Raw genomic sequence first — 12,438 nt, 5'->3', positions numbered from 1 at the left:
CTGCGTAAAATTAATGCTAGCGCATACCTTACTACTGTAGTAATTTCACAACCACCTCCTGTTGCTATGGTGGTCAGCTCAAGTGCCGTGAGTATCCACTTCAAATGCTACGTGACACTAGCCATTTCCTCGTCAGCAGTTAAGTCTCTTCAAACTGCATATTGCAGTAACAAGTAGAGGCTGGGTCCAGAGGTGGTGGCTCATGCCTGTAATTTCTGCACTTTAAGAGGCTGAGGCAGAAGGATTGCTTGAGCCCTGGAGTTTGAGACCAGCTGGAGCAATGTAGTGAGACTCTGCCTGTTTGTTTATTTATTTATTTGAGATGGAGTCTTGCTGTGTTGCCCAGGCTGGAGTGCAACAGTGTGGTCTCGGCTCACTGCAACTTCAGCCTCCTGGATTCAAATGATTCTCCTGCCTCAGCCTCCCAAGGAACTGGGATTACAGGCACCCGCCACCACACCCAGCTTTTTTTTGTATTTTTAGTAGAAATAGGGTTTCACCATATTGGCCAGGATGGTCTCAAACTCCTGACCTCGTGATCTGCCCACCTCGGCCTCCCAAAGTGCTAGCATTACAGGCATGAGCCACTGTACCCAGCCGACTCTGCCTCTTTATAAAATTAAATTAAAAAAAAAATTAGGCTAGACGAGGTGGCTCACCCTTGTAATCCCAATACTTCGGGAGGCTGAGGCAGGTGGATCACCTGAGGTCAGGAGTTCGAGACCAGTCTGACCAACATGGAAAAACTCTGTCCCTACTAAAAATACAAAATTAAGGCCAGCACGTTGGCTCACACCTGTAATCCCAGGACTTTGGGAGGCTGAGGTGGGCAGATCATGAGGTCAGGAGTTCAAGACCAGCCTGGCCAATATGGTAAAACCCTGTCTCTACTAAAAATACAAAAACTAGCTGGGCGTGGTGGTACACACCTGCAGTCCCAGCTACTCAGGAGGCTGAGGCAGGAGAATAGCTTGAATCCAGGAGGCGGAGGTTGCGGTGATCTGAGATCGCATCACTGACTCCAGCTGGGTGACAGAGCCAGACTCTGTCTCAAAAAAACAAAAACAAAAACAAAATTAGCCAGATGTGGTGGTGGGCACCTGTAATCCCAGCTACTCAGGAGGCTGAGGCAGGAGAATCGCCTGAGCCAGGAGGCAGAGGTTGTGGTGAGCCAAGATTGTGCCATTGCACTCTAGCCTGGGCAACAAGAATGAAACTCTGTCTTAAAAAAAAAAAAAAGAAAAAGAAAAAGTAATGGTGGGGCACGGAGGCTCACTGTTGGAAGCCGGGCCTCCCATGGGCTTGTCCAGCAGGAGCAGCAGCCATTCAGGAGACACATCCTACCAGTGCATTCACATCCTTGTTTCTCTTTCCCTTCTGCTTACCAGGCTTTCAGTGGCTGCGGCTATTGGTTAAACCCAGCCAGGAGGGTGCTGGATTATAAAAAGTTAAGGTTTATTAAAACTTACACACACAGACACTTACAGACCACACGATACCATTAGCAGTAAAAAGAAATGTAAACAAATGTAAAGCTTGGAGGGCAGTGACCCAAAGGCTGAGCAGCACAGCCGGCAGGGGCTCCCCGTTCCTCCCCAGAAGGCTGGGAATACACCTGGGGGCACAGGCCTTACACTGACAAAGTGTGCAAACTGGCAGTGTTTGCTCGCAAAGCCCATGGAACATCTAGAAACATTATTGAAATGAATTCAAGCATTCAGCAAAACTGCTGGATGCAAAAGTCAGTTGTATTTCTAGACACCAGCAACAAAGAAAATTTAAAAAGGATCCCATCTACACTAGCAAAATCCCCTCTTTTTTGCTAAAAATAAAATTTAAAGTTTTGTGCACAAATAAAAGAGAGAAAAAAAAGTTTTGTGCACTTTTTGAACAACATTTTATTGTAATACATTAATAAATGAAGAGAAAAGGTGCTCCTAAATATTGTAAACGTGAATGTTCTTCAAAAAAATCTAGGCTGGGTGCAGTGTCTCACATCTGTAATCCCAGCACTTTGGGAGGCCAAGGTGGTAGGATTGCCTGAGGTCAGGAGTTTGAGACTAGCCCAGTCAACATGGCAAAATCCTGTCTCTACTAAAAATACAAAAATTAGCTGGGTGTGGTGATGCATGCCTGTAGTCCCAGTTACTCAGGAGGCTGAGACAGGAGAATCATTTGAACCCAGGAGGTGGAGGCTGCAGTGAGCCAAGATCATGCCACTGCACTCCAGCCTGGGCGACAGAGTAAGATGCCGTCTTAAAAAAAAAAAAAAATCTAGGCTGAGGTGGGAGGATCACTTGAAGCTGGGTGTTTGGAACTAGTCTGGGCAATATAGCAAGACCTCAGTCTCTACAAAAAATTTAAGTTAATGGGTCATGGTGCACACCTGTAGTCCCAGCCACTCAGGTGACTAAGGTGGGACAATCCATCTGAGTCTAGGAGGTCAAGGCTGCAGTGAGCTGTGATTGTACCACTGCACTCCAGCCTGGGGACAGATTGGATATATAAAAAATCCATTCAGTTACATTCTAATCAATATCCCAGCAGGGATTTTCAGGAAAATTGACAACCTACTTATATCTTTTTTTTTTTTTTTTACGATGGGGTTTCACCATGATGGCCAGGCTGGTCTTGAACTCCTGACCTCAGGTGATCCACCCACCTCAGCCTTCCAAAGTGCTAGGATTACAGGTGTGAGCCACTGCGCCCGGCCTTTTTTTTTTTTTTTGATGGAGTTTTGCTCGTTGCCCAGGCTGCAGTGCAGTGGTGCAATCTCAGCTCACTACAACCTCTGCCTCCTGGTTTCAAGTGATTCTCCTGCCTCAGCCTCCAGAGTAGCTGGGATTACAGGAACACGCCACCACGTCGGGCTAATTTTTGTATTTTTAGTAGAAACAGGGTTTTACCATGTTGGCTGGTCTCAAACTCCTGACTTTAGGTGATCCACCTGCCTTGGCCTCCCGAAGTGCTGGGATTACAGGCGTGCGCCACCACGCCAGGCCCTAGTTATAACAATTATATGGAAGGAATAAATGGCCATGAATACTCAAGGCTTTCTTAAAGGAGGAGGAAGAAGAGAGGAAAAGGAGGGGAAATATGAGGAAAAAAGGGTGAAGACTTGCCCTAGAAGATATTACAACTTAATATGCTGCTACGGTGATTAGGTCTGTGCCGTATCTATTCAAGGATAGACAGTTTGCTAATAGAATATAACAGAGTTCAGCGAGAGAACCACATCTATTTAGAAACTTAATATGTGGCCAGGTGTGGTGGTTCACACCTGGCTACCTTTGAGCAGTGGGGCCACTCCAAGAAATTGGCCCAAAGAGATCAGTCACAAGAAAACAGAAATTTTTTTTTTTTTTCTGAGATGGAATCTTGCTCTTGTCATCCAGGCTGGAGTGCAGTGGCACAATCTTGGCTCACTGCAACCTCTGCCTCCCGGGTTCAAGCAGTTCTCCTGCCTCAGTCTCCTGAGTAGCTGGGGTTACAGGCACCTGCCACCATGACCGGCTTATTTTTGTATTTTTAGTAGAGATAGGGTTTCACCATGTTAGCCAGGCTGGTCTTGAACTCCTGACCTTGTGATCTGCCCGCCTCAGCCTCCCAAAGTGCTGGGATTACAGGCAAGAGCCACTGCGCCCGGCCCATGAGGCTTATTTTAAAAACACTCGTGGGAGTGGCTTTTGGGGCATGGAGAGGACCTGAATCAAGATTCTTGAGAAGCCCACAAAGTTGTTGTTGTTTTTTTTCTTTTCTTTAGGCCACAACGTTTTTAAGGGACTTGTAGTGAACAAAGCAGCACTAGCTGCCAAAATGTGGACACAACAGTTTAAAATGAAAAAAGGTCTCTGGGTCCACAATTTGCTAATGATAGGAAAAAGGCTGAGAAAGTTTCTCAAAGGGCACATTCTTCAAAATGGCCAAGAAGGTGCTGGCAAAGGAGGGTCACCCAGGAAGGCAGAGGCAAGACTTGTGCTGAGATACAGCCTGGGGAGGTACTCCCAGCAAGCAGAACTTGGGTCTGGTTAAGGAACACGTCTTACCCCGCTAAGGCCTGAAAACATCTTCCAGTATTATTTCAGAATTGCTTTGGACCAGTGATTGTTCTGTCTCCTCCTTGTCTCCTTTTCACATTGAGGTATTTATTGTGGTTATCTTGGGTGCATGGGAGAGAAAATGCATCTTTTTAGTTTGTAAGTCTCTGGATCAAGAGGAGCTGCACTGGACAATGAGAGTCTAGATTTTGTGCCTGATGTTGGGATTGGAAGAAGCTTTTGGGGATCTTGGGAGGAACACCGGAAACCAATCATGGTTGGGGTTGAAAATATCACTCCTGTTTGGAGATTTTAAGGCATCTTTGGCTTGTCTAAGTGCAAAGGTTAAGTAGGCTTACTTTCAGTGACCTCAGACTTGACCCCACCTGTGTGACACCCACACCCATGACCACATCTTGGACTATTTTTTTATTTTTATTTTTTTTGAGACAGTCTCGCTTTGTTGCCCAGGCTGGAGTGCAGTGGGACAATCTCAACTCACTGCAACCTCCACCTCCCGGGTTCAAGCGATTCTCCTGCCTCAGCCTCCTGAGTAGCTGGGATTACAGGCGCGCGCCACTACGCCCGGCTCATTTTTGTTATTTCTAGTAGAGACAGGGCTTCACCATGCTAGTCTCTAACTCCTGACCTCAGGTGATCCGCCTGCCTCGACCTCCCAAAGTGCTGGGATTACAGGTGTAAGCCACGGCTCCTAGCTCATTAACTTTTTTTTTTTTTTTTAAGATGGAGTCTCACTCTTGTCACCCAGGCTGGAGTACAATGGCGTGACCTCGGCTCACTGCAACCTCCGCCTTCTGAGTTCAAGCGATTCTCCTGCCTCAGCCTCCCGAGTGGCTGGCATTAAGGCATGTACTACCAGGCTACGGTAATTTTGTATTTTTAGTCGGGACGAGGTTTCTCCATGTTGATCAGACTGGTCTCGAACTCCCGACCTCAGGTGATCCGCCCACCTCGACCTCCCAAAGTGCAGGGATTACAGGCGTGAGCCACCGCGCCAGGCCTCATTCACTTCTTGAAGAATCATTTACCAGGCATCAAGTAGCTATCAGGTCCTACGTCTCTCCAGCTATGGCGGAAAAAGATCCAGAACCAGCCATACCCCGTCTGGAGGAAAGGACGAACATTAGGCAAGCACTTGGAATCGCGCGAAGTGCACGCCATCAGATCGCCTTGTGAGTGAGCGGCCCAGCCTGAAACACCGACGGCCACCAACCGCAGCCGGGAGGACGCTCACAGCACCTGCATGCAGCTCACGCTGAAGGCAGGCTCTTCCGTGGGGATACGTCATCTCTCGGCGTCTACGCGTGACGTCATCGACGGGCGCGAACAGGAAGAGGCTCTGGGGTGGCACGTGTGTATGGCGGGCTCTGTGGGACTGGCGTTGTGCGGGCAGACGCTGGTGGTGCGGGGCGGCAGCCGATTCCTGGCCACCTCCACTGCAAGCAGGTGAGGGGGCCTTGGTCTTGGCACAGGGAGCCCAGGCTGCGGGCGCGCGTCGGGCCCTGGCGACTCCGCTTCTCCCGCACTGCCTGATCGCACTTGCTCTGGGGTGACCCGGGGGAACCCCGCTCCAGCCCGGGAGCCCTCCGCCGCTCTCTCGGCCTGGCCGCGTGTCGGGGCGTGGGGAGACAAGCCAATCTAGGAGAGACCATGAGAGCCTAGATTTCTGCGCCCCACAGGCCCCGGTGCGCTCCTCGCCCTGGTCGGCGGGTCTGCAATGTTCTCGCCTGGTTAGCGCCAGGTCACTTCCGGTCTCCGCGGCGCCGGCGGGAACCCTGACCGCTCGGCAAGGCCCGGCCGAATACGCTGTGAAGAACTGGGAAGAAGGGGGTCTCGGGTTTCCCTGGTGAGAGGGGCGGGGCTCACGACGAGCTCGCTGACCCCCGACCGCGCTCCCTCTCTTTGCAGGGGTGCTTGTCCCCTCTTCCCGGCCTGCATCCACCTACCTGGCTTTAATTGCTCATCAGGACTCCCGGCTCGTCTCTGACACTTACACAACCGACCCGAGAGTACACGTGGAGCTCGCAGCTGCCCCTCCCTAGCGGCCCTTCACGTGGCTCGAATTTTGCTTTCTGTAATTTTATTCTCCATCCTTATTGTATCACCAGTGCTAGGACGACGCCGGAGATTTTTAAATTAGTAAATGCTTGTTGAGGGACAGTCCTGACTTAGGACTCTCGGACCGATTAGTAGTGTTGTCAGTTTCAGCCCCTCATTTTCTTTCCCCTGTTATTTGTGATTTAATACTTGAAACAGACGATATGTCTGTCAGATGTACTGTATATTCTTTGGTTTCAGAAAGCCAATTCGATGTTAAATTAGGTCTTACAAAAATTGTACTCAGAAACCTGTCATGTATCCGAGATAATGTTGCTTTAGAGACTCACACGGTCTAATACCTGCCAGAGTGAGCTGTGGATGCGTTAGACATGATCTGCTTACCTTCAGTCTGCGCATTTTGAGGAGATGCTAGCGGCTGGTGGAGATTCCGACTTGGAAGACAGGTCCACTGTTCCATATGGAAAGTTTTTTGGTGCACTTTAAAGGCTATAAATAAGTACAAGCTATGTGCCAGGGGTGGGGGATGGGATAAACTGAGTTTAGGTTCAGTATGGAAGATGGGTGATTGTTATGTTGGTAAGTGCTTGGGGTCATGGGAACATTTTCAGGTAGGTGAGATGTGTTTCTGAATAGGTAATGGCTCTTGGAAATTTGTATAGAGAATCCCATTGAAAACTCAACAGCATCAGAACATCGCATAGATTTTCTGGTGCCTGAAAGAGTAGCATAAGAATAGCATATTAATTCCTGTTGAGTATTTGCCCCTCATCTGTTTTACTGAACTTTTTTTTTTTTTTCCTGAGACAGCCTCACGCTGTCTCCCAGGCTGGAATGCAGTGGCAGGATCTTGGCTCACTGCAACCACTGCTGCCCGGGTTCAAGCGATTTTCCTGCCTTAGTCTCCTGAGTAGTTGTGCTTACAGGCACCCACCACCGCGCCTGGCTAATTTTTGTATTTTTAGTAAAGATAGGGTTTCGCCATCTTGGTCAGGCTGGTCTTGAACTCTTGACCTCGTGAGCCACCCGCCTCAGCCTCCCAAAGTGCTGGGATGACAGGCATGAGCCACCCGCCTGGCCTGAACTTTTTTTTCCCACAGGACTATTCAGGTCGTGTATGATACACTCCAATAAGAGATTAAGCAAATAAAGTTTGTTAACTGTTCCCTGAAATATTGTATCTACACAGTTTTCTTGTCATGGATAAGACCTTTAATGAGTATGCAAATATTTTGTTCTACAGAGAAAAAAAATCTTTTTTTTTTTTTTTTTAGAAACGTTCTCCTTTAAAAATCATTGTTGCTGGGCACAGTGGCTGATGCCTATAATCGCAGCACTTTGGGAAATGGAGATGGGTGGATCGCCTGAGGTCAGGAGGTCGAGATCAGCCTGGCCGACATAGTGAAACCCCGTCTCTACTAAAAATACAAAAAATTAGCTAGGCGTGGTGGTGGGCGCCTGTAATCCCAGCTACTCGGGAGGCTGAGGCAGGAGAGTCACTTGAACCCGGGAAGTGGAGGTTTCAGTGAGCTGAGATTGCACCATTGCACTCCAGCCTGGGTGACAGAGTAAGACTGTCTCAAAAAAAAAATTATAAAAAAATAATTGTTGAGGGGTGGGGACTAGGGGAGGGATTGTATTAGGAGAGAGTACCTAATGTAGATGACAGGTTGGTGGGGACAGCAGACCACCATGGCACGTGGATACCTATGTAACAAACCTGCATGTTCTGCATGTGTACGCCAGAACTTAAAGTATAATCATTTTAAAAAAAAGAGTATTGTGAATAAAAGATTGTTCTAAATTAAAAAAAAAATCATTGTTATTTCTCTTTAATGATGACTCCTTTTAAAATCATTCTGTTATTTCTCTTTAGTGATGATGACAGCCTCTTCATCTATGACTGCAATGCTGCAGAAAAGAAGTCACAAGAAAATAAAGGGTGAGGTGTGGGAAGGCTTTTTCAGGGCCTGATTTAATGGTTTGATAATGGGACCAGAGGCTCTAAGAAGCAATTGTTGTCTTACTTGCTGAATTCTTAGCTTCTGTCACACAACAGTGCAGATAAGTACCACGTCAGGAAAGACATGTAAAAGTAACTTTCAAATTAGAAATTAAGAGTACAGTGTCAGCTGTACTCTTTTTAATTAATTTATTTATTTTTATAAAAGATAGAGACAGGGTTTCACCATGTTGGCCAAGCTGGTCTCGAACTCCTGGCCTCAAGTGATCCACCCACCTCAGCCTCCCAAAGTGCTGGGATTACAGGCGTGAGTCACTGCGCCTGGCCGGCTGTACTATTAATGATGGCTCATGCCTATCATCCCAGCACTTTGGGAGGCCGAGGCAGACAGATCACCTGAGGTCAGAAGTTCCAGACCATCCTGGCCAACATGGCAAAAGCCTATTTCTACTAAAAATACAAGAAATTGGCTGGGCATGGTGGCAGGCACCTGTAATCCCAGCTACTTGGGAGGCTGAGGCAGGAGAATCGCTTGAACCTGGGAGGCAGAGGTTGCAGTGAGCCAAGAGTCTCACTCTGTCGCCCAGGCTGGAGTGCAGTGGCTCAGTCCTGGCTCACTGCAACCTCCACCTCCTGGGTTCAAGGGATTCTCCTGCTTGAGCCTCCCATGTCCCCTTAATATGTCTGTATTTTTGCTACGTGAGCCTCTTAACAATTTCTCCCTCTTCCCATGTTAGCAGTTTCCACGCTGGCCGTCAAGGAATGCAGCCTCATTTCCTTAGGTGAAGCTTAACCATCTTCCTCCTCTCTTCCTCAGGGAGGACGCGCCCTTGGTCCAGGGGAGCGGTGTGATTCTGGCGTCCACCTTCTCCAAGTCTGGCAGCTATTTTGCTTTAACTGATGACAGTAAGCGTCTGATTCTTTTCCGTACAAAACCATGGCAATGTCTGAGTGTCAGGTATGAGATGCTAACGTTGATTATTAAGATGTCAAATGCACACTTTGTACTTGCATGCCTGTAGCAGTAGTGACTGTACCATGGTGATAAGTGGTTGGTGCAGAGCCACAGCTGGTGCCAGACACAGCTTCCACGCTGTGTGTGTGTTAGCTGATCCGATCCTCACAGCAGCTCTGGGAGGGTGCAGGGGTGCTGTTCTAGCCCACATTGGGTGGTGAGGAGTTAGGTACCTCCAGTCAGTGGGGTCGGAAGGCAGAGCCGGGCCCTGTGGCTGGTCCCTCTGCTGGCAGCGTTGGTGCCCCTGCTGTCCAGAGCAATCCTCTGTCCTAGTGATGAGCAGGAACAAGGCAGTGCGCCTGCACTGGGAGAGGGTTAGGGATTTGGGGTGCGTCGAGGGGTCTGTACCACGGTATTAAGGTGGGTTTAGTGCATGTATTTCTGAGTATCTGAAGAGTGAGTGGGGAGTGGATCCCCCTGGATGGGGAGGCCAGTAACTCTGGCAAGAACAGAGATACCGCTGTGCTTTGCCCTCTTGCCAAGCAAAGTCCGGAAAGATTCTTCTGCCTTCCTTTTTTTTTCTTTTTTTGTGACAGAGTCTCACTCTGTGGCCCAGGCTGGAGTGCAGTGGTGCCATCTCAGCTCAAGCAGTTCTCCTGCCTTAGCCTCCCAAGTAGCTGGAATTACGGGTGCATGCCACCACATCTGGCTAATTTTTTCTATTTTTAATAGAGATGCGGTCTCACCATGTTGGCTAGGGTGGTCTTGAACTCCTGACCTCAGGTGATCCTCCCACCTTGGCCTCCCAAAGTGTTGGGATTACAGGTGTGAGCCACCATGCCCTGCTCCCTATTCCTCTTCAAAGTGTTCTCCATCACTTTCTGAAAGGGAGGGAACCCTACTGTTCTGTGAATCTCTCCCAGGCCTTGGCCTTTTCTCACTGCCAGCATGTCCTTGTGAGAGGAGGCAGGGGACATTGTGGTACACGGCGCTGGGCAGATTGACATTTTTGTCGCCTCTGACAGTCTCCTTCTATTCCCTTAATAGAGTTAGGACTAGAATCATTCTGACTATTCTGTAACCTTGATGTAAACACACATGGAGCAGAATCAGTCCTGGGTGCTTCATTTTCACCTCCCTGAAGCTGTGTGCACGGTGTGATTGCTCCCTGACAGTCAACTGCAATGTTTGAACTCCTGAGGTTAAGGAATATCTGTTTGTAGCTGGCTCACACACTCATATTGGGTTCAACAAAGCCTTTCAGATTTTTATTTTGTCTTCTTTTCTTTCTTTTTTTTTTTGAGAAGGGTCTCACTCTGTCACCCAGGCGGGAGTGCAGTGGTGTGATCTTGGTTCACTGCAGCCTCCACCTCATGGGTTCAGTTGATTTTCTCACCTCAGCCTCTTGAGTAGCTGGGACTATAGGTGCACACCACCATGCCTGGCTAATTTTTGTATTTTTTTTTTAGTCGAGGGAGGGTTTCACCATGTTGGCCAGGCTGGTCTCGAACTCCTGACCTCAGATGATCCGCCTGCCTCAGCCTCCCAAAATGCTGAGATTACAGGTGTGACCCACCGCTTCCAGCCTTATCTCACTTTCAAAGGGAAGAGTGAAAAACCAAATTCGGCCGGGAATGGTGGCTCGAGTGCATGGTGGCCTGCACAAATTCGGCAGGAGTGCACGGTGGCCCGCACAAATTCGGCAGGGGCGCACGGTGGCCCGCACAAATTCGGCAGGAGTGCACGGTGGCCCGCACAAATTCGGCAGGAGTGCACGGTGGCCCGCACAAATTCGGCAGGAGTGCACGGTGGCCCGCACAAATTCGGCAGGGGCGCATGGTGGCCTGCACAAATTCGGCAGGATTTGGCAGGGGCGCATGGTGGCCCGCACAAATTCGGCAGGAGCGCACGGTGGCCCGCACAAATTCGGCAGGAGTGCACGGTGGCCCGCACAAATTCGGCGGGAGTGCACGGTGGCCTGACGGTGGCCCGCGCGAATTCAGCAGGGGCGCACGGTGGCCCACGCGAATTCGTCAGGGGCGCACGGTGGCCCGCGCGAATTCGGCAGGGGCGCACGGTGGCCTGTACTCCTGGCACTTGGGAGGACGAGGTAGGTGGATCACCTGAGGTCAGAAATTCGAGACCAGTCTGGCCAACATGGTGAAACCCTATCTCTACTAAAAATATAAAATTAGCCAGACATGGTGGTGCATCCCTGTAGTTCCAGCTACTCGGGAGGCTGAGGCAGGAGAATCACCTGAACCCAGGAGGCGGAGGTTGCAGTGAGCCAAAATTGCACCACTGTGCTCCAGTCTGAGTGACAAAAAAAAAAAAGCCAAATTCTAGGTGGTATCAAAAGCAGTGAATGCCCTCTCTGTCCTCTCTTCCAGTCAGGATAAAAAGAAAGCCCTGAAACACTGCATCATTTCTATGTATGTGTTTTTGTGTATATGGGTTTTACTATATATGTTTATGTATTTGTGATTTACAATATGTTTTTGTGTTTTGTGTATCAGGTAGGTTTTTTTGAGAATGGTTTAAAATCTGAAAACAACAAAATTGAACCAAAGAGTATGCGATAGTCTCCCTCCTCACCCACCTTCTGGCTCCCTTCCCATAGGCAGTGATGGTTTCTCAGTAGGAAAATGGCTTCTAAATGCATATCCCTACGTGTCCGAGTTATAAGTAATGAGAAATGGCTGCTTCCACGTGACTGCTGTGGAACGCATCATCTTTAAGTTGAAAGGCCTGTGAACCGCATCTTCTCACTAAGGTAGCCAAAACGTAAGTCATTTAGGACCCAGAATATAGAAGATGGAAGTGTTTTCAGGATTCAGGGTGAATGCCTCAAGGTGGCCTTGAGATGTCCTGCCCCAAGCCCCTCCACGGGAATCTCTGCGGGTGGCAGGGGCTTTCTGGTAGGTTGGTCTTGACTTTGGGTTTCTCAGACAAACTGTGGGAAGGAGGGATGGACAGGTTTCCACCTCTCAGTGTTGAAAGAAGATGGTAGTTGTCCTAGTATGCTTGGGCTAACAAGGTACCACAGACTGGGGCCTGAAATAGCAGTTTTCTCACAGTTGTCGGGGCTGGAAGACCAAGATCAAGGGGTTGGCAGGGAGGGCTGGTTCCTCCGAGGCCTCTCTTTGGCTTGCCGGTGGCGTCTTCTCCCTGTGTCCTCACAGTCTTCCTCTTGTGTGTCTATGTCCTCATCTCCGGTTCCTATAGGACACCAGTTCAGTTGGGTCAGGGCCACCCCAGTGACCTCTGTTTCACCTCTGTAAAGGCCCTGTCCAAATACAGTCACCTTCTGAGGCCCCAGCTGGGTCAGGCTTCACGTAGGAGTTGTGGGTTGGGGGGTTCTGTTTAGCGCGTAACAGTTCATCCTGCCTTTCTGACACTGGCTG

The 12,438-nt window shown here is 49.2% G+C and overlaps 1 protein-coding gene across 3 annotated transcripts in view; it reads left to right on the top strand.

The window, feature by feature from the left end:
• The first annotated feature begins 5,389 nt into the window (after positions 1-5,389).
• Positions 5,390-12,438, top strand: part of WDR4 (WD repeat domain 4) — a 32,306-nt gene continuing 25,257 nt past the window's right edge. The window contains exons 1-3 of one of the 3 annotated variants that reach the window (XM_064380196.1): positions 5,390-5,504; positions 7,993-8,058; positions 8,897-9,037. In XM_064380196.1, coding sequence (XP_064236266.1) covers positions 5,416-5,504; positions 7,993-8,058; positions 8,897-9,037 — 296 coding nt within the window. In that variant the 5' untranslated portion in view covers positions 5,390-5,415. Of the gene's footprint in view, positions 5,505-7,928; positions 8,059-8,896; positions 9,038-12,438 lie in introns of those variants that run through there. The other 2 variants (XM_064380195.1, XM_012444926.3) reach the window with 2 other exon arrangements.

This window comes from Aotus nancymaae, unplaced genomic scaffold (genome assembly GCF_030222135.1).
Source record: "Aotus nancymaae isolate 86718 unplaced genomic scaffold, 86718_ANA_hifiasm-v0.15.2.pri h1tg000022l_1, whole genome shotgun sequence".
Taxonomy (NCBI): domain Eukaryota; kingdom Metazoa; phylum Chordata; class Mammalia; order Primates; family Aotidae; genus Aotus; species Aotus nancymaae.
Note: the sequence above shows the minus strand (reverse complement) of the source record. Positions and strands in the feature narration are given on the sequence as shown.